This window comes from Mus pahari, chromosome 3 (genome assembly GCF_900095145.1).
Source record: "Mus pahari chromosome 3, PAHARI_EIJ_v1.1, whole genome shotgun sequence".
NCBI classification, from domain to species: domain Eukaryota; kingdom Metazoa; phylum Chordata; class Mammalia; order Rodentia; family Muridae; genus Mus; species Mus pahari.
Window position 1 is genome coordinate 18537515 of NC_034592.1, and position 22166 is coordinate 18559680.

Genomic DNA, 22166 nt, shown 5'->3' on the forward strand with positions numbered 1-22166 from the left:
GGGGGAGGGCTTAAGTGGCAGGTCAGTTTAGTGTCTTGTGTACTCCTTTGCTGATGTGGGCAGCCCTGATGAAGGCAGCAGGAGGAGGAGGCCAGGGTAGAGGAGATTTGGGTCAGCAGCTTCGCCTGACACCAGTGTCAGGACAGGGCTACTCTCAGGACTTGTACCCTGGACGTGGTCTAGGAGAAGGAGGACACTGGTGACAGTAGTCCTGTGCTGGGCCCACCAAGCATGCTAAGCTGGACAGGAAGGGAGAGCTGCCAGGTCGGAGACAGGCCCAGCTATGAGTGTGCACATGCAAGAGTACATGCATTTGTGTGTGTGTGCACGTGCATGTGCACACGTGTGCATGTATACACATGCTAAGCTGGACAGGAAAGGAGAGCTGCCAGGTCAGAGACAGGCCCAGCTATGAGTGTGCACATGCAAGAGTGCATGCATGTATGTGTGTGTGTGTGCATGTGTGTGTGTGTGCATGTGTGTGTGTTTGTGTGTGTGCACGCACATGTGCATGTATACACATATGGAAGACAGACACAGGCTGGGTGTTTTCTCAACCGCTCTCTACCTGATTTCTTGAACAGATCTGTCACTAAGCCTGGAGCTCACCATTGGCCAAGGGTCGCCCTCTTCTCGCCCCTCCCACCCACCACGCTCTGTCCTGGGGGGCTGGGGATCTGAACTCAGGTCCATCATCAAGCCATCTCCCCAGCCCCCTTTCCCCTGTTTGTCCTTCCCTTCTCCCTTCCCTCCTTCCTTCTTTTCTTGACAGCATCTCATGTAGCCCAGATTGGCTTCAAACTCCCTGTGTGGCTGAGGATAACTTTGAGCCTCATGGCTCCACCTTCAATAGTGGCACCACCACTCCTGGTCTGTGAAACGCTGGGACCTATTCTAGGACCTTGTGCACACTGGGCAAGCACACGCTTAGCTTCCCAGCCTCCTAAGCGTCAGGTTCCCGTCCACGAAGGACAGGAGGCATCCGTTCCAGGAGGTGCCTGCCGAGATTGGTGTACAGTGGCTAACGCCCTGTAGTCTGTGTCCTCTCCCAGCCCCCACAGAGAAGCAGCTTGGGAAACAGGCTGTAAGAGGCTGGGAATACTCTATAGACCCAGAAGATGAAGGCAGCAGCGGGTGCAGTGGTCAAGGTCACAGCCTGACTTCTGGTGCTGCAGGCTTCTACCTGCCCATCTACACCTGTCACTTTGACGGGTGACTGACAGCAGCCACCCTCCTGCCCAGCCAGTTTGGGGTCCTCCAGTTCCTCTGCACCACTAGCTCAGTGGTGAGTCACTGGGGTGCCTCCTCCTTGGAGGGCAGGTCAGGGCCACGCCCCTACCCTGGCTCTTAAAGGGCCAGCTCCAGAAGCAGCACTAGAGCATATTTGCTTAGAGCTGTTATGTATTCCAGTCCTCCTGGCCTGACGCCCCCGAATTCATAGCCGGAACTTTCCAGGTCTCTTTTGGAGCTAAACGTCAGCGTCTGCCGATGGGTTTCTGGAGCAGGGTCGTTGCATGGGGCGGGAGGGGAGGAGTGGGCGGGGCTAGCTGAAGGCGGGGCTACTTCACTCCAGCAAGGCCCCTGCCAGTTTAGCTAGTTGTCCTCTCGGTAGGGCATTGCACCCTTCTTTGGGAGAGATGGGTCTTGTTAGGGACCCTTTCCCCAATCCTGTTCTGGGCTCCACAGGCTGTGACTGATCAGGCGTGCCTGGGCTGTGAATGGCGGTCAGCCTGGTGTGTCACCAACCATGGGCTGGGGGAGGGGATCTGGAGGGCGTGAGCGGAAGTGGGAAGGTGGGCTGTGGGAAGGAGGTCTCCTGACCAGAGCGGTTTCTGGGGTAGAGGCAGGAATGCCCAGGTCCTACCAGTAGGACCTGCCATGCTCCGCTTATCCCGTGGCTGCGGTGACACCTTTATTAATAACAGTGGCAGTTGCTAATGCTTCAGGACACCTGTCGTGTTCCCTCTGCCCGGATGACAACAGCCTCCTGTGGCTAAGGCTTTGTTCCAGCAGCATGTGGCCACCTGAGGCACCTCTGTGCTCTGTGAGGTCAGAGCTGGGCGGGCAGCTGCTTCCGTAGTTGCAGTTCCACAGTGACTGTGGCTGTTCACTTCTGCCTGTCAGGACTGCTCTCTGCCTCTGGGCAAGCCTCTATACAGCCTTTCCTTCCACCCTGGTTACTGCTCCCCGATGTCCAGACAGGGTTCCATGTAGCCCAGGCTAGCCTCCAACTTGCCATGTAGCTTGTCCCTCTGGTCCTCTTCCTCCTGCTGGGTTCACAGTGCACACCACAATGACCTGTCTTGTAGGGCGCTGGGAAGGAACACAGCTCAGTGCACACTGGGCGAGCACTGACTAAGTGAGCTTTTATCACTCTGGTCTTTTCTTTCTTACCACATGGGTGAGTAGACAGCTCTGTACTTCAGGTCTGTCCTGGTGATATGAGGAGCTTGGAGGACAGGAGCCATGGGGGTCACTGCTGTACCTCCAAAGACCCACTCAGGGCCTGGCCTGATGCGATTGTTAGATGAGGAACTTAATCTCATCCTACCAGGAAGGCATCACTGCTCCCATTTTTCAGAGGGGGAAACTGAGGCCCAGGGAGGTTAGTTCAGTTGCCTGAAGTCAGAAGACACACCAAGAAAGGTTAAGTTTAGTGAACGATCTTTCAGGGAATTCAGTGTGCTGTCTCTGCTTCCTGGCAGGAGCCACAGCAGACTTGGTCTGAGAAGCGCTGGTAGTGGGCTGTGTGAAACCTTGGGGAAGTGTTCCCTGTGCAGGAGTGTGCAGGAAACACCCCACACCAGCGTCTCCCTGAGGGGCACAGAAGGTGTCGTGCCCTATAGGCTCCCTCCTCTTGGAAGGTTCCCAGTCAGGTAGTAGAGGAGGCTTGAACTAGAGACCAGCCCTGGTCCCTCTTTTGTGTTTCTCATGTGTGTGTGCATGTGCATGTGTGTGTCCCAAAGAGCAATAAAGAAGGCTGGGGACATTGCAGCAAGCGGCCATTGAACACTGTCTGCAGGAACTTGTGTACCGACTGAGCACCTACCACACACCAACCAGTACTGTTTAGCTGTATTCTCGGGCACACATGTCCTGCTGGCTGGAGCTTGCAGCAATTGAGAGGATGGGACCGGACACTGAGCAGTGGCAGAGCTGTTTCTCATGCATACTCTCTCCCCAAGGCCACAGTCAGGGGCATTCCCGGCAGTCTTTTTCTTACACACAACTATGGTGGGCTTTGGCTCCCTACGTCCTAAAAGAAAAGCCAAGACTCAGAGAACTTAGTCAGTGTGTCCACAGTTACACAGTTGGATGCTGTCAAGACAGGACCTGAACGTGGGCCAGCCGGTGCAAGTAGATGGGCCAGCAGAAGCTGAGGTCCTTTGCTATCTAGTACCAGCAAGACCTGGTACTGAGGAGTTAGTTTGGGCCAGAGATTCGGTACCCTAGGAGCGGAAACAAGCTCAGCATTCCTGTTCTGAAAATCACCACCTTCTAGCGGTGACAAGACACTGCTGTGGAAAATTCCACACCTGACCTCATGGAATGGGTTGCTGCAAAAATTCGGCTGCCCTAAAAATCCTGTACAAAACCACCCTCAGGTTGTATACGAAGGTGTGTGATGGTTTTCCTCCCGAGGGATGTCTCATTGCACAAATGCAAACTCCCCCAATTCAGAAGAGGAACCTCAGCCGGGCGTGGTGGCACATAGCTTTAATCCCAGCACTCAGGAGGCAGAGGCAGGCGGATTTCTGAGTTCGAGGCCAGCCTGGTCTATAAAGTGAGTTCCAGGACAGCCACAGTTACACAGAGAAACCCTGTCTCGAAAAACCAAAAAGAAGAAGGAGGAGGAGGAGGCTCTAGATCTGTGGAACCTCTGTTGTTTTGTTTGATTTTTGAGACAGGGTTTCTCTGTATAGCCCTGGCTGTCCTGGAACTCACTTTGTAGACCAGGCTGGCCTCGAACTCAGAAATCCGCCTGCCTCTGCCTCCCNAGTGCTGGGATTAAAGGCTTACGCCATTAATCTGCAGAACTTTTGATAAGGGAGCCTAAACCTGTGTAAGAGTTGGATCACATTTAAAGGAGTCAACTCCCAGCACGCACTGGGGACGTCTCAAGCATGCACCTTCTCCACCACATTCAGGAGGTGCACAGACCCTGGTCCAGGTTCCATCTCCACTGCACTTGGACAGGTAGCTTCCCTTTTGGGTGACACAATTTCCTCATCTGGGTAGTGGTAGCGCTTTGTTCCACAGCGTGGTTCGGGTGTGTAATAAGATGAGTGCCGCCTGGCATGCTGGGAGTATCCCTTCTTCCTCAGCCCACCGCGGGAGTCCACAAGGCAAAGTGCATCTTTCTGGAATTTGACTTCAACACTTGGGGGGGGGGGAAGTGTGACTTACAGAGAAATTAAAATCACTATAGTTTACAATTTTGTTTCTGAAGTAAAATAAAATGTATAAATGATAGGGCAGACAGTAGTATGTATAGAAATATTTGATCAGAGTAAAACTTTGAACCAAAACTTACCTCATGAGTGTATATGAGTGTGTTGCATGTATGTGTGTGGGTGCGTGTGTGCGTGTGCATACATAGGCATGTGGTCAATAATCAGGAGCCCTTCTCAGCCCTCTCCACCTCACTGAACCTGGAACTCTCTGATTGGCCAGATGGGCTGTCCAGCTAGCTTCAGGGATGCCCCTGTCTCCCCTCCCCAGCGCCAGGATTGCGAGCACACCCAGGTTTGTGTGGCTCCTGGGGATCTGAGCTTAGGGTCCCACGTCTACTCCATCGGCACTCACTGAGCCCCCAAACCTTGCTTTTGATGGCTGCATGGCAGTCTCTCAACTCTTGCGCCAGCCTTCTCTCCTTGGGGAGTCTGTGGGGATCACCTCCAGGGAGCTCCTGGACTCCTTCAACTTGTATGCGGACCTCCTCCGGGGAGGACGAAGCACCGTCCTTTTGAGTACTATTATCCCCTCTGTCAGATGAAGAAACAGGCTCGGCAAGAAGGAGCCTCGCGGCCCACAACAAGGCAAAGCTTGGTTCTTCCAAGAAGGGCTGTGTTGATGCAAGTGCCCCGTGTGCCTGCTAGACAGTCACTCTGTTCTTGCCATACAGCTGGTGCCTAGCAGATGCTTTCCCTAGAGGGGTGAGGGGGGCTCAGGGGGTGGGGAGAAAGCTCACAACCACCCCTAGCTTAGGACACAGGTTGGCTGGGTCACTGATCTCCTTCCTCCTGCCACTGGCTGTGTGATTTGTGCGGTTTGCTGTCACCTCTTTGGAGCCACAGGGGTTTCTTACAGTGGGCTGGCAGAGAATTTTCTCACCACAGGGTCTGGTACAGTCCCTGGGCTCAGCCAATGGAAACAGCTGGGGCTCAGAAGGGTCTGAGGGACTGGGAAGGAAATGGAACTTGAGGTCTGAATGGATCTGAGCAGCCCGGCATCTGTGCTCCTCCTAGGGCCTGGCTCCTCTCCCTGGCAGCAGCCGGAAGCTGTCCATTTTGGTGTGTGCTAACACCAAGGCCTGGCCCTGCCGGCTGTACCTCCTAGCACCCACCCAGAAGGCAACAAGAGCCCCAGTGTTTTATTTTGACACCACCACTTGTCCCCAGTATAGTAACAGCAGTGTCCTTGTGTCCAGTGCTGGGCTATCTGCCACGTGTATTTTCCCATCGGCTCTGTCAGCCATCCTACCCCAAGAGGAAGCAAGGCTCAGAGTGGCGGGCAAGTACATTGATGGGGGGTCTTATAATGACCAGTAGACACGCCCCTATCTGCACTAAGGCCGTTGGTGGGAGAATGTGGGTTCTGGTGCTGCAAGCTCAGGGCCATGTCTTAGAAATCAGAGCGGAGCTGGTCCAGCCTTCAGGTGCCCTAGATACTGAGAGACCCGAACTCACATCTGTGGAGCCGGGCCTTGTGTCGACCTACTCACCACACAGGGCAACCAGACTGCAGGGATGTGAGGGGAAAGAGCTGGGGGTTGGGTGCCAGAGGCAGAAAGGCCAGGCGGGGGGGGGGGGGTTGAGTCTGCTTAGCCTGTGGATTTAAACATGGTGTGAGGTTCTCGCTTACGAGCGAGATCACTTTGTCACAACAGAGCACAGCCACAGCCCGTGACTCCTGCCCATGTGGAGGCCAGATGCAGACTGGGTGAAGGGCCCAGTGTGTGGCCGACCCGAAGAAGAATCTCCACCAGTCGCCATAGCATCTCTGTGGGCAGAGTGGGGGGAGGGGAGGGATGTTGCACAGAAGGTGCAGTGTGGGGGAGGTAGGCAGGGCCTGTATGTCTTTCTTGTTGACTTGTGGTGTGCCCAGCCCAGAGCCGCCCTGCTGGGCTGGTACAGAGAACATGGGTAGAAACACCGACTGCCAGCTGGAGGCTGGGCTGTTGCCACCCGACTCCTGGAGGGGCCTGAAGAGGACCGATCCAGGAGCCCTGTTCTGTGTCATGTGGAGGGAGGGCCCAGGGATTCTGGGTGGGTCAGCATATGTCTCAGCAGAGTCGGTCTCTGGCCTCTTTTGGGAAAGAGGAATGGGCAGGACAGGAGCTCCGATGCTCTCTCCCTGGCAGAGGCGTTGGGTAGTAATCACAGTAGCGCTGCCGGCTCCGTGCCAGGCCCTCTGCGTGTGCTGTCATGTTCTCTCTCTGTCTGCTAGGAGCCAGTGATTCCAAGTGCTGGAGCTTAGAACCGGGCAAGGTCCCTACGTGCCAGAGCTCTGCCATCTTCCGGTCCCCATGCTGCCCCCTGCTCTTTTCAGCACAGGGAGCGGCTGTTCTGTCCTTTTGCTTTGCCTGGGAAGTGCTTTTACGGGACCCAGCTTACTTGCCAGGGTCGGTCACCTCGTGGCAGGAGAGAAGCACCAGGGCTAAGATCATGCATTGAGTTAGAAGCCTAGGTGGGCTGCCAGGACATCCACCCCTGTCCCCATGCAGCTCAGGGAGCTGGAGAGCTGGCCACTGTGGCCACTAGGAGGGTGAGGCCCATGGAGTTTAACCCTCTCTTGCCCAAGTTGCCTCACTTTCAGAATGGGAAAATGAAGCCCAGAGAGCATGGGGTGACTAAATTTTCAGGGAGTCTACCTTGCTGGGACTCACAACTCCTTGGGGGGGTGGTGGTGATGGGGGCACTGTCATGAGGTGGGAGGGGCCAGGCTGAACTGAGTGCCTCAGGATAGATGAAGTGTGTTTAGGTTAGATGAAGTGTGTTCCCTTTCTCTGAGAAAGCGCTGCCATTACCACAGTCCCAGTTTGTTTTCTGTTGCTGTGATAAACACCAGAAGCCACCGGTGGAGGAAAGGGTTGATTTTGACTTAACAGCTTACAGCCATTTAACTGCTGGGCCAGGACTCATATAGGGCAGGAACCCGGGCAGGCGGGCGGCAGGAGCTGATGCAGAGGCCATGGAGGGATGCTGCTTCCTGGCCTGCTCCTCGGGGCTTGCTCAGCCTGCCTTCTTATACATCCCAGGACCACCTACCCAGGTTTGGTCCTCCCACATCAATGATGAATCAAGAAAATGTCCCACAGAGTTGCCCACAGCTCTGATGTTGGCATGTCCTTAACTAAGGCTCCCCCTTCCCCATGGCTGTAGTTTGTGTCAAGTTAACAGGAGACTAACAGGGGTAGCCACATAGAGGGGGGTTGAGGGGAGCACTCCATGCTGTGAGGTCAGTAGGATAGGAATCTTCCATACAGTGTAGACTGAGTCAGAATGGGGGCAAGGGAGGGGCAGTCTGTGGAGATCTTTGAGCTTTACCCCTGGATCTAAGAGAAGACCAGAAGACCATGACCATGGCAGGGGTGTCCCCAGCTGGCAGACGAGAGAGATGGAGCAGGACGCTGAGGCTGGTTGGGGGAGGGGCGTGGGGCACAGGAAGGCCAACTGTCCTTCTGGAGGGAGGACTCTTTGGTGACCAAAGGCATCAGGATGGAAGAGACTGTCAGGTGGCTGAAGGCCCCAAAGGCCTTGTTTTCTCTCTCTTGTGCGAGTCTCCCAAGACCCCCTTGCTAATGTAGTGGGTGAGGGTGGGTGACCCAGAGGTTAGTCCTTGCCTCTGGAGACTGAAGTGGTATCTGGGTTGGTCACACAAAGACCAGCAGTCTGCCTTCCGTCCTTCCCGCTGCAGTAGGCACCTCCGCTCCGTGGGACTGCCAACTCTGGCGTTCTGTTCCCACCGTATTTGAGCTGAGCTTCAATCAGGAGAGAGGCATTTTGCTTTAGGGAAATGAAAATCAGACTCAACGTTTATCCTGGGCTCCTGGGACAGGCTCCTGTGTTCACTCTCTGCAGACAAGAGCTGCGTGGAGAGAAGGAGGTGCCTGAGGGAGCGTCAGTCACTGCTGAGGTGGGAGGAAGCACTGGGTGCCCTGGGCATCTCTCCTTAGGCAGGGGCATAAGAGAGTGTCAGCAGGCCTGAGGGGGAAAGGCTGCGAGTGGCCTGGGGGCTGGGTTTTCCTCTCCCTCTGCAGTTCTGGTCCTCAGTAGAGGGATGGTGGGTGCCCAGCCCCCTCCTTCCCTGTGGCTCTGTGTTCCAGCTCCTCTGAGCTCTAGGCTTTTAAGGAAGCCCTTCACAGGATCCTGCTGAGAGTCCATATTTGATATTAGAGATGAGGATACTAAGGTTCAGGGTAATCTAGCCTACATGTGGTCCTAACAGGGTCTTGACCAAAAGGTGCCACACCCCTCAGGATGCCCCCATTCCTGGTGCTCATCAGAAACTTTGCTCTCAGTGGGGTTTCCAGGCCCAGCCACAGGAATGTGCTGGAGAAAGAGTCAGCCCAAACCAGGTGCCTCACACAAAACACACATGAAGAAGTTCTAGCCCCAGCCCGTAGCTGGGCTGGCTCTAAGGACAGGACCTCTGTGGAGTTCCTGGGGTACCCAGCTGGGGAGAGAATTTCTCTCTATTGGGTCCTGCTGGTACTAGACACACTAGACACACATCCAAGTTGCTAAGTTCATTTTCCCTATAACACTTTACCTGTGAGGTGGAGCTGTGTTCTGTTGACACATGAGCAGAATGAAGCTTGTGTTTGTCGTGACCTCAGCACCGAAAAGGGCAGGAAGCCTTGGCCTAGCTGACGCCAGGGTCTTCTCTCATGGTCCCTTGTCCTCCCCACCTTGTACACACTTGGCCAGACCTCTGATCGGCTGTGTGTTGGGGTGTTACTGGGGAAACAGGATCAAGGGTCAGGGGCTTGCTGGGAGGATGGTTCTCCGCAGGGCTGCCGTCTTATTGCTGTGACAATACACTGTGACCAAGGCAACTCTTAAAGGAAAGCATTTAATGGGGGCTGGCTTACAGGTTCAGAGGGTTAGTCTATTATCATCATGGCCGGAAGCATGAGTGACACACAGGTAGACATGGTGCTGGAGAGGGAGCCTAGAGCTCTATATCTGGATCTCCAACAGCAGGGAAAGAGAGCAACACTGGGCTTGGCTTGAGCATTTGAAACCTCAGAGCCCTTCCCAGTGCGGCATTTCCTCCAGCAAGGCCACACCTACTCCAAAAAGGGCACACCTCAGAGTGCCAGTCCCTGTAGCCTATGAGGGCCATTTTCATTCAAACCACCACAGCTGTGGGTCATTTGGTGGCCGAGGTATAGGACACTCAGGGAGCTTAAGTAGGTTCATTGACTTGGGGTGTTGGCAGGGCACCAGGGGCCTGCCTGAATGACGTCACTGGTATTCCTCCTCAACTTCAAGCGTCAATCTGGAACTCCACTGAGCCTGAGTCCTGAGCCTTGAGCCCTGAGCTCTGTACAGGAAGCCTGCGTGCTGAGCCCTGAGCACAATCCCTGGAGGGAAGCCGGGCGGGAGGGGAGAGCCTGTTAATTTCACAGTTGGTTGGAGGCTTAGTGAGAAGGAGGGCTAGAAGGGGGATGGGCTGGAGCTGGGAGCTGCGTCCTGGGAAGCTCCCCTTGTATCTGGTCCCAGGGCCAAGGCAGAGGTGCACCCCAGATTACTCCTTCCAAGTGCCTGTGATGATCTGATCCCACGAGTGTAGGACCTCAGACTGCCTCCTGGTCTTCCATGTATGGTGGAGGGCACACAGACTGTGGGTGAAGATGGTCATTTCTCTTCAGGTTGTGAATGCAGGGGACTGCAGGGGACGCTTGGCTGATGCTTTAGACTCATCCCCCACTCCTCACCCCTGTCCCCTCCCCTACCCCAGCCGGCCTCCCCTATGGTGCTGCTGCCTCAAGTTTACTCAACAGCATCACCACCCCAAGTTCTCGGGCACTGTTCCCAGGTCAGGGGTATGGTCTTCAACCCAGCTGCTACCCTTGGATCCTGACAGAGGCCCCGTGGCATCTCTTCACATTACCACCCCGACTGTGAGCCCCATTGTCTCACAAGCTTTTCTCACACTTTCTCTGCTGACCCCCCACCCCCGGCCCCTGACCCCCCACCCCAGTCTGTGCACCCAGGGTTATGCTTAATAGACTCTTCTTGTTCGCCTCTTTCCCAGCATCCTCCTCTGGCTTGTTTGGGCTTTCATGGCTGTGACTGGTTGGAGCTGTAGGACTGATGGTCTAGAATCAACCCACATTCTGGGGCAGTCCCAGGGTCACTTGGCAGGAGAGTGCCTGTGCCCAGTCCTGGGTACCGAATGTCATCTTTTGAAAAAAAAGTTTTTTTGTTTCATGCATGGCTGTGCATGCACCATGCATACTTAGGAGACCGTGGGGGTCAGGAGATGGCATCAGGTCCCATGGAACGAGACAGAGGCAGTTGTGAACTGCAATGTGAGTGCTGGGAACCAAGCTACCTCCTCTGTAAGAACTCTTTAACAGCTGATTTATCTCTCAATACCCCCGGCCCCGTCATATAGCCCCATGACCCTGATCGAAGGTGATCGCTCGGTCTTCACCTTAGTTGTTACCTTCTGCTGTGTTTGGGGAGCTAAGCCACCAGTACACACTTAGGGGGCATTGTGGACAGTATTGCTTAGAGCGGGGGAGAGCTAGAGAGTCGAGCAGAAACAAAGGAGAAATGAAACTGGAAGCCATGGGCCAGACAGGTGGCTCAGCAGTTAAGAGCGCCCTGGTTTGCTCCTCCAGAGGTCCCGAGTTCAAATCCCAGCAACCACATGGTGGCTCACAGTCACTGCAACTCCAGTTTCAGAGGACTTGGTATCACTCTTCTGACCCCAACACCTGAGCTCCTCCCCCATATATGTAAAAACAAACCTTTAAAAAATTTAAAAAGTCAGTGAATCTTGAGATAGGTGACAGGGCACCTCCTCGAAGGAGACCATAGGAGAGGCTGACTGTGGGCCCCCCTTGCCAGTGTGTAGGCTGTGCCTCTTTGTTGCTAAGCTCCTGAAATGTATAGGCTGCACACACCTCTGACTTGTGGTGGCACGGGCCTGCCTGGCTGACAGAAGGATTGGGGTGGGTGGGACTCCCTAACTGCCATCCTCCATGATCATCTGAGTTTCTAGGAATTGAAGAGTTGGGATTTCTAGAAATCTTAGAGGCAGGGGACACTTGGTGACTTCAAATGTCTGATGAAGCTGAAGTAGCTGCTTTAAACTAGATAGGACTTTTCTCTCCGATCTCATTTCACGTCCCAGAGGCTTAGCTGCCTGCTGGTCATTCCGTGTCATGTGTTAGGGACAATTCTGCTGAGAGAACAGTAGACCTGAAGCTCTAGGCTGAGCTGGGGGTAAGGCAGGCCGGGAGGCAGAAAGCAGAGGCCCTGGGTGGGCTTTGGAAGATTGTAGGTGGGACGCTAGGACATCAGAGTTCCGCAGGAGTGTTTCTCCGATCCTGAGACTTAGCCGAGGTCACCTGCCATTCAAGCCTTTGCCTCCCCCTCCTGCCATCGGTGGTTCACCATGCCACGCCTCACCAAGGTCACATATAGTCAGAGAGCTCATTGTCTCCTCAAGGTTGGAAGAAGCATCCCGTTCTGGGCCCTGGAGCAAGGCACCATCCAGCTCTTGGGAAAGTGACCTCTGGTGACCTTGCTCACAGCACATGAGGAGGCTTGTCTGAACCTTAGTTTCCTCTTTGGGAAGATGGGAGGGGCTGTCCCACCTACCTATGGGACTCTTGTACAGGCAGAGGACAGCAGGCCTCCTTGTAGACGAGGAAACTAGAGCTCAAAGTGGAGAGCCAGTCTTCAGAGGCACGCGAAGCCCACAAGCCTGGAGCTCAGCTGGTCAGGTCCCCAGAGGTGGTCACCTGTGTCTCCACTTCCTGCCATCTGCATCAGCTACACGAAAATATGATGGGTGTGGCAGGGCCAGGGCCACTCAGTGCAGTCTAGCGGGGGGTGGGGGGTGGGGGGGTGGTTAGTTTGTTTGTCTGCTTGATATAAGCTAGAGTCACCTGGAAGAGGGAACAGTTGATGAAATATCTCAGCAGGTCTGCCTGTGGGCAAGTCTTCAGACATTTTCTTGATTGGTGAGTGGTGTGGAAGGGCTCAGCCCACAATGGGTTGCCCCATCCCTGGGCAGAAAGCAAGTGGAGAAAGCCTTGGAGAGCAAGCCAGTGAGCAGCACTCCTTCCTCTGTGGCCTCTGCTTCGGCTCCTGCCCCCAGGCTCCTGCCTGAGTTCCTGCCCTGACTTCCCTCGTTGACTGTGAGGTAAAATGAACCCTTTCCTCCCCATTGCTTGCTTTGGTCAGCATTTTATCACAGCAACAGAAAACAAATTAGAACAACAGCTGTGTTGTTCCTCCATCTCCTTCCCTCTGCATCCCCCCAAGCCTTGCCTGCTACCTTGTAACCTCTGCCAAAATCTGCTCTGGGAAATGTAGCTGTGCTGCCGGGGTCCCAGTCTATCAGCTGACTGCCCTGGTTAAATCCTTCTGCAGGAGCCACAGGGGCTGCTGGAAAGTGTGCAGGTGAGGGGGCACTAAGGCCACCCCCCACGCCCACCCAGGCTTCTGACCCTGGGTTTGAGCAAAAGACCTCATGTCTGAAGCCCTGCCTGCTGCTTCCAAGTCTCTTGTGCCCCACTTAGAGCCAGGCTGGAGCTTGCTCTCTGGGGACAGCTGGGGGCTGTGGCTGAGTCACAGCACAGATGGCACCTAGGGGTTAGCAGATGCTAGTTTGAGTTTGTTTGGAACACTTCTTGTAGAGGGGTCTCCCCGAGTCTGCCACATTCCCTTCGCTCCCCCAGGAAGGTGTCCCGGCTCCGTTCTCACCTGCTGTCTGGCAAGGACTTGTAGACCGTCATCCACCCAGTCACTCACTAGCACTATTGCCCAGCTCTTCCGAGTGCCACAGTGGGAAGCCAGGGCCCCGTGTGCCCGTTAGGACAGTTCCCAGGCAGGTACTGTTTCAACACCTGCTTCACATGGGGAAACCGAGGCACAGAGGTCCCAGTAGTCACCCAGGCAGAGAGTTTGCGCTCTGGAGGGTTTCTTGGTTTTTTTTGTTTTGGGTGGATGTTGTTGTTCTCATTTGGTGATATGTTGGAAAGTGTGGTCCAGTCTCAGCTCAAACCGATTCAATACTTTGCAGAAAAGAAAAAGCCTGGTTTCCTTCATTCTATGGTTCAGTAAAAAGTGGTGACTTGGCTTGGCGTGAGCTTGGCCATATGTGCAGATCCTTTCAGCTGCCATATCTGGTCATATCTGAGAGAAAAGACCTGGACCGTCCGCTGAGAGGGCTGCAGGGCAGTGAGGAGGTCTGGGCTCCGAGAGGCTTGGCCTTCAAGAGTCTCCTTGCCCCATCCCAGGTCTGGAAGCAGCACCCACTCCGACCCTCCTGTCCCAGGACAGAGCTGAGAAAGGATGTAGACCAGGCTGGCTTTGCGCTCACAGAGATCCACCTGCCTCTGCCTCCCAAACTCTGGGATTAAAGGCTCCCGGTCACCACACCTGGCTGAAAGAATGTACCTTAAGTTGCCTTCTGAGCAGGGAACCCAGGTTTCTGAAGGTGTTTTGGAGGTGCCCCTTCATAGCAGCAGCAGAGAGTGGGCGCTGGGGAAGGTAGGGCATACCGTCTTCTCCTGGGCAGGCGAGCACCTGCCCGATCGTTCATTGTTCAGTAAGGGCGTATTTTCTTACTCAGAGCAGGCTGACCTTCCTATGGGGGCAGACTGCTGTGGGGAAGGTGGTAGGAGGGAGCCCTGCCCCTGCAACAGCCTGTGTCCTGGGACGCCCATCTAACCTCTGGTCTTCTCTTCTCTTGCAGTCACTGAGAAAGAAGTACAGCAGTGGTGAGTAGAGGAAGCTCCTGTGTTGGGTGGGCGTGGCCGCTGTGGTGGGCGTGGCTTCAGATGGGACAGGATGGGACAGATCAATATCCCCATTTGTGTGGGGTTGTGCGGTGTCCATTGAACAAACTGGGGGAGGGTAGTGACTTCTTCCCTGGTGTGTGTGTGTGTGTGTGTGTGTGTGTGTGTGTGTGTGTGAGAGAGAGAGAGAGAGAGAGAGAGAGAGAGAGAGAGAGAGAGAGAGAGAGCGCATGTGTGAGTGCGTGTGTCAATCTTGGGTGTAAGTCTTCAGGAGCTTGCTTTTTTTGCTGTTGCTTTTCCAGTATAAAATGATTTATTTATTTTTAGTTTGCGTTTGAGTGTTTTGCTTGCATGAATGTATGTGCGCCATATACCATGCAGTGTCTGTGAGAGTCAGAAGAAGGCATTGGATCCCCCCAAACCAGAGTTATGTGTATCCGTGAGCTGCCATGTGGGTGCTGGGAACCGAGCTCTGAGCCTCTGCAGGAGCAGTGAGTGCCTCTAACTACTCTGCAGCAATCTCTGGTTGTTTGTTTGGAGACAGAGTCTCACTATGTAGCCCAGGCTGGCCTAAAACTCACAGAGACCCACCTGCCAAGTTCTGAGAGAAAAGGCATGCACTGCCACCACCTGGCCAACTTGTTTTTTGAGACAAGGTCCCTCACTGCTACCTAAGCCTCTCCAACTTGACTAGGCTGGCTGTCCAGATTGCTCCAGAGAGCTCCTGTCTCTGCTTCCACAATATCTCCAGTACTAGGCTTGTAAATGCATGCTTTTTACAGGGGTGCTGGGGAGCTGGTGTTCTCATGTCTACCTGGCAGGTACCTTTCAGGCTGTGCCATCTACCCAGCCCCACTTTGTGGTATCCATTAAGACTCAAACTGGAGGCTGGAGAGATGGCTCGGTGGTTAAGAGCACTGGCTGCTCTTCCAGCGGACTTGGGTTAGGATCCCAGCATCCACACCTTGGCTCACAGTTGTCTGTAACTTCAGTTCCAACATACTCTTCTGGGTACCCAGCGCACATGTAATAATCAGACATACAAGCAGGCGAAATTGCAGAAGACAAAATCAAAATGATCCAACAGGCCGACAGAAGACCCTGCTTGCCACACAGATGACACACAAGTCAGGAGATTAGCATCTACTACTGACTTCATCACTAAGCCACTCCGGGCCTTGTGAAGTCTTTTCTCCACTCTGGGACTCAGTTCCCTCATTCAGAAAATATGAAATGGAGCCGGGCGTGGTGGCGCATGCCTTTAATCCCAGCACTTGGGAGTCAGAGGCAGGCGGATTTCTGAGTTCAAGGTCAGCCTGGTCTAGAGAGTGAGTTCCAGGACAGCCAGGGCTACACAGAGAAACCCTGTCTCGGAAAAAAGAAAGAAAGAAAGAAAGAAAGAAAGAAAGAAAGAAAGAAAGAAAGAAAGAAAGAAAATACAAAATGAATCTGGACAGTGGTGACTCATGTCTTTAATCCCAGCACTCAGGAAGGCAGAAGCAGGCAGGTTTCTAAGTTTGATGCCAGTCAAGTCTACAGAGTGAGTGAGTTTCAGGACAGCTAGGGCTATAAAGAAACCTTGTCTTGGGAGGGGGGGAGAGAAGGAAGGGATAGAGAAAGAAAGAACAAAAAGAAAAGAAAGGAAAGGAAAGGAAAAGAAAAGAAAAGAAAAGAAAAGAAAAGAAAAGAAAAGAAAAGAAAAGAAAAGAAAAGAAAAGAAAAAAGAAAAACACAAGATGAAGGGTGGGTAGCTCCAGTCTATCTGACACTCTGTGTTAAGAAAGATTCTGAAGAGGGATGTCGAAGTGCACATAGGAAATGTAGCAGTGAGGGATTAGTGAGATCTGTGATGTACTAGTGATGCTTGCTCTGGGCCTGTGCAATATGAAGCAGACAGGAAAGGTGAACCCCAGGAGGGAGTGAGGAGATGCGCTTGAGACCTTTATGTTTGAGGGGACCTTTATGTTTGAGAGCCCAGACCCTCCAGGGCTTCTCCTAAACTTGCACATCGATGCTGCAGAAACCGACTCTGGCTCTCACTGGAGATCTGCTAGGTGAGCAGAGCCAGAACCATGGGCCTGAGGGCTCTGGCAAGGGAGGGGAGGTGTGGAGAGAAGCTGACCTATGGGGGGCTGGACCATCTCCTGGTTAGTTCCTACCTAGCCACAGGAACATTGCACAAGCCCGCCCATTTCTAGGTCTGCCTGCTTCCTTTGTCCTTGTTCCAGAGCCCACCCCCATGCTGTCTCCCTAGCTCTTGTGTGTGGACATCTCCCTGTCTCCCCTAGCTTTTGTGTGGACATCTCCCCATCTCCTATGCAGCCCTTGGGCTCTGTGGAGCAGGCACTGCAGATGGCAGGCTATGATGTTATGAGCTCCCCTTGCTGGTCCAGCCCTGCTGAACTCTCCTGAAGCTGGGGTTTCCTCCAGTTTGTTTGCTTCCCTCCCCAGAGCTTCCTGACTTTTGCTTGATTTAGGCTTACCCCTGAGGGAAGCACCTACTGTGTTTAGGCAGACATCAGTAATGGGTGACTGTAACATTCTGATATGTCTCTAGTGTTCTGGGCTATTATAGAAGTGCTACCACACAAGACAAGCCCATTTGTTATCACTGGATAACCTAAAACTCCTTTTATGGCATGGGACTGTCTCTAACATCCTGCTGGATTAGAGGTTAGACCAGGGACCTCCTGCACCTGTCTCACCAATGCCCAGGACTCATTGTTAGCCCCAAACTAATAAGATCCCTCCATTGTGGTCACTGTCTCCCAGTGATTCTTTTGCTCTCTGCACCCCAACCCTCAGCCAGTGCCTGGGGAACTGGAGCTGGAACCAGATGGGCGGGTCTCTTGACGCCCCTTTAGGGCACACCGTCTCAGCTTGCCTAAGGCTCAGACCTCCCCTCCCTGGGTCTCCTCAAGCACCCACCCACCTCTAAGTCCCACTGGTGCCCCTTTGGAGACTCTATCTATGTCCCTCAATCCCACACCTCGGCTTGTTGGTCAGGTGTCAGAGGTTCCCATATCTACAGCACCATAGTGGGTCACCTTGTTTTGTACTGACATCTCACTGCTGTTCAGGGTCCCCAAGTGATACTGTGCGTGCCACACAGAGGATGCTAGAGGAACCAAGGTTAGAGCTCTAGAACTCAAGACCTGGGTGGCAGGGGCACGGTGTGTGTGTGTGTGTGTGTGTGTGTGTGTGTGTGTGTGTATGTGTTTGTGTGTGTGTGTCTGCCTGTGCCAGCCAGCAGGGACCCCATCACCTAGCCCTAGCCCCAAATGACCCTGACTGAGTCTGCTCTTTGGGGGAGGAAAAGGGCTCAAGGCTGAAGGGATGAGGGCAGCCTCATCTGCAGCCTGCCTGTGTCCCAGGCTCCCTATCTTAGGTCCACCCCAGTGTCCACAGAGCTGGGTTAATCCTTGTGGGTGGTCAGAGGCACCTCGGGGAAGCTAGCCGAGGAATACCACAGGTGCTAAAAGCTTGCAGTGCCTCCGAGGTGACCAGAACATCATGCTGAGTGGAAGGAGCCGAGTGAGGTGGAAGGTGCTAGGGTCGTGGGTCGTGGGTCGTGAGTGCCTATACACAGGGTGGACACAGGAGGGGGCGTATCTGCAAGCACTTCTGCAGAGCCTGCTGGACCATCCCACATGACTGTGGTGAGGACCCAGGTACCCTCTTGTCCCCAGGGCTCCTGTGGATAGGTACTGTCCTAACACTTGGCACCCTCAGGGAGTCCTGAGTTATAGCCTCATCTTACAGAGAGAGATTGGCTTGGAGAGGTGGAGACACTTGCCTAGAACACACAGCTTTGTGAGTGTGTTTGTGTGCAGTGTGTAGTGTGGGGCGGGTTGGAGTTTGGATCTCGCTTGCTTCTCCTTCATGCTTCAATGCTTAGTGACTCTGTTTGCTGGCTTCCTGCTGTGAGGGGACTGTGAAGCCAGTGGGGAGGAAAGGGGAGGAGAGACCCTCCTCCTCCAGGGAGCTGAGGGAAGGTAGGGGTGGGCCCAGGCAGGGAGGCCTTTGAAGAGATGACAAAAGGAACAATCTCCCAAGGTGGCCTCCCTTCACCCCTTCCCTGCTGCACCCTCCCTGCTGCGCCCCTCCCTGCTGCACCCCTTCCGCTGCACCCCTTGCTGCTGCAATCCTCCCTGCTGCACCCCTTCCTGCTGCACCCCTCCCTGCTGCACCCCTCCCTGCTGCACCCCTCCCTGCTGCACCCCTCCCTGCTGCACCCCTCCCACTGCACCCCTTCCTGCTGCAACCCTCCCTGTTGCAACCCTCCCTGCTGCAACCCTCCCTGCTTCACCCCTCCCACTGCACCCCTTCCTGCTGCACCCCTCTCTGCTGCACCCCTCCCTGCTGCAACCCTTCCTGCTGCACTCTTCCCTGCTGCACCCCTCTTCCCTGCACCCCTCCACACTGTACCTCTCCCTGTACCCCTTCCTGCACCCCTTCCTGCTGCACCCCTCCCTGCTGCACCCCTCTTCCCTGCACCCCTCCACGCTGCACCCCTCCCTGCTCCTCTCCCAGCTGTCTGCTCCATTATCTATCCATTTAGCTCCATCCAGATTCTGCTTCTTGGGAAGCAGATGCTGCCTTAATTATGGTGGCATGAGGGGACAGGGACAGTTTCCCAAGGACAAGTTTCTCCAAATACCCTAGCTGGCTAGGCTGTGTGGGAGATGGGAGACCAAGCCTTATGTGGTGTGGGGCCTTGCCCCCGCTCCTGGGGATGGGAGGCCTTGCTGGGACCTCTCTGTCATGGCGTCCCCTTGAGTCCCTTTCCTCCCTGCTGCACATGCACACCCCATTGGGAGCGACTCAGGTGGCAGTCACAGGCCTTAGGATTCTGTAAGGTGATAGGTTCCCTGCCCCAGACCTGATGCAGCTGTCACCTCCCTAAGAGCTGGTCCCCAAAACAGACCAGCCACAGTGTCACATGGCTGGAACCCTCCTGCCCTGGAGTTTGCAGACTCGGCGTGGGTAGAAGGTGGCTCTGCTGGCCTCTCCTCCCAGTGCGTGGGGGTCTGGGCTGCCTGACAGATTTCTTTCTTCTCAGCGGTCTTGTCTACCCACCTCGCTCAGGGCCTTCAAGGCAGGTGCTGCATGGACTTCTTGCCTCAGAGATGAGGAAGTGAGACAGAGCCACCTGATTCTGGTCATATACAAGTCAAGGACCGAGAGATGCAGAGCCAAACCAGGGTTGCATTAGAAGCCAGACAGACCCCTCCTTAAGAAAAACTGAAGCTGAGATTCGGGGAGGTGCTCACTCGGCGGCCTAAGAATCCATGTGAAAAGCTAGATGCAGGCTGGAGATCTGGCGTAGTGGTTTAGAGCACTCCTTGCTTTTGCAGAGGACCCGGGTTCAGCTCCCAGTACTCCCATGGTGGCAAACAACTGTCTGTATCCCTATTTCCTGGTAACAACTGGTGTCCTCTGGTTTTCCTGGTAACTGATGTCCTCTGGTTTTCTCAACACCGGGCACATTTGTTGTACACATACACACATGCAAGCAAAACACTCATATGCATAAAACAAGAATAAATACATCTTTAAAAAAAATATACTGGGTACAGCAGTATATGTCTGTGGTGTGGCAGTATGGAGGCAGGAACCCCTGGGGCTTGCTGGCCACCCAGTTGGCTAGTGCCAGGTTCAGTGAGGGACCCTGTCTCAAAATATCAGGTAGCTAGCAATTGAGAAAGATGCCTGACACTTGGCCTTTGGCTTCCACACATTCCCTATAGATAGCTCTGTGTGTGTGTGTGTGTGTGTGTGTGTGTGTGTGTGTGTGTGTGTATGTGTGTGTGTGTGTAAGTGAGGGGGGCTGCTCACATATCCCAGGCTGGCTTCAAACTTGCTATGTAGACAAGGATGGCCTTGATCTAATCCTCCTGCCTCTAGCTCTGCAGTGCTGGGATGGCAGGCATGTGCCACCACACCTGACTTGAAGCTGTTTTGACACTCCCTGTCCCTGTGTGTTTAATACAGTCTGCCTAACAGCAAGCCTAGAGACAAGGTCACAAAAGTGATGGTGACCACACACACACACACACACACACACACACACACACACACACACACACACACACTCCTGTCTTCTCTGAGTGGAGTGGGCCCATGAGGTAGCCCCCAGATCATCTGTCCTCTTGGCACTGAGACTCCCTTGATGAAACATCGACATTGCCAATCACCTGAGGTCCCCGTTTGCAGTGAGCTCTTGTAACTGTGGCGCCCCACGGGCCACCCCTGCCCCTCCAGCCCTCTACCCAGCCTGACCTGAGCTCACAGTGTTGAGAACTCTCATTCCATCCAGCGCCCAGGCTGGAAGTGCTGGCCCCGAGAGCTACCGAGCCCGCTAACCATCCCAGGTCACTGGAGAGATGATAAGGGTTCAGGGGACAGCCCTCCGCCTGTCCCTGCCTCCTTTGTGGATTCTAGGTTCCAGGGCTGACCGGCAAAGTTGTTAGACAATGGACTCCATTCAACATTCACCAAGAAACCAGGAGTCCCCGGAGATTGAGGACCTACTCCTGTTGTGAGACATCTGTCACTACATCAGTTACACTCGACAGTCTCAAGGCACAACTGCAAGAGCTGCCACCAGATCCAACCCTGGGAACAAGAGGGACAAGGACTCTGTATGAGCTGGGTGGGCTGAGGTGGAGCCTTCTTCAGAGGAGGCAGCCAGCTTGGAAAAAGGGGGAGAGCTAAGGAGAAAAGAGCCACCTCCGCTAGCCTCGGTTTCCTCGTTTAGAAAATGGGTATCACAGTCACTGCCTCCGGGCTTGGTTGGACCATTTGGCAAAATCGTACCTGAAGAGCTCAGGGCCAAGCTTTGGATTCAGCCCTCAGCAGGCGCAGCCTTTTCTGGAGTTCAGGCAAACCAGACATTTGTAGGAAATCTCTCTGAGTCTGGAGGAGGAAGCTGGGAATGCTGCAAGTTAGGAACACGGGCAGCTATACTCCGGTGCCCAGAACACCCCCTGAAAGAATGGCATGGGGTGGCTAGGGATACCGAGGCACTGTGGGGTCTGCCCTCTGGTCCTCTAGCTTGTGGCTCTGTGCTCTGGCAGCTTGCAGCAGCATTGCCCCAGCAGAATAGAGGGCAGGAGGCCTGGCCTGATGGCACCGGAGGGAGGGGAAAAGAGTCGGGGCTCATGTGTCCTGTGTGGTCAGGAGGGACTGTAGGTCAGGCCGCTCACCAACCGTGGAGTCCCCTCTTTAGCCAGCCAGTGGTGCACAAAAGCAGAAGGTGGTAATCCCAATGTGACAGTTTACAGTGTCGAGTAGAGGACTGGAAGCCAGCCAGTGACCACAGAACTCCAGTCTTCTCCCTCGCCATTCTAGTCAAGGCAGGTCCCCTCCACTTAAAGACGAATAGTGGGGTTATATAATGTTTGGGTCTAATCGCTTTCCCCGGCGCTGACATGGGGGTGGCACACCCTGGATCTCCTTCCAGAGAAGAGACCGGGAGGTGGGGAGGCTGAACGGTAAGCGCTCTGCTTCTGCTAACAGCCTGGGTTACCCTGGGCTAGTATCTCTCCCTCCCTGGGCTCCAGCGCCTCACGCACACCATTGGCTTGCTATGCTTATGCACAGAGCTTGCACGGATTCTCTAGGTTGACTAGAGGATCCTGGTCCATGGGGCTCAGACCCGGACGCCTGGGCTTCTGATCTCAGCCCTACCCAGTGTCTCAGTCACCTTTCCAGGCAGACACTTCTGGATTCTGGATGTCTGTTGGACACCATGTGGAGGCTGTAAGCTCAGACCAGCCGGATGTATAGGCACGGCTGAGTGAGTTGGAGAACTACCACGATGGCTGTCTGTCATGGGGGTTTTGGCTAAGGGTGGATCAGGACTCTTACCCTAGCTGGGCTAGACAAGCTGATGCCAGGTGACAGATCGGTGAGTAAGGCCACAGAGCTTACAGAGCTCAGGGGATACTGAACA

At 54.4% G+C, this 22166-nt stretch overlaps 1 protein-coding gene across 1 annotated transcript in view; it reads left to right on the plus strand.

The window, feature by feature from the left end:
• The window catches only part of Ncs1 (neuronal calcium sensor 1), a 51900-nt gene that overhangs the window by 12506 nt on the left and 17228 nt on the right, over nucleotides 1–22166 (plus strand). Inside the window, exon 2 of the mRNA XM_021193506.2 lies at nucleotides 14167–14191. Within this exon, the coding sequence (XP_021049165.1) occupies nucleotides 14167–14191 (25 nt within the window). The remainder of the gene's footprint in view (nucleotides 1–14166; nucleotides 14192–22166) is intronic.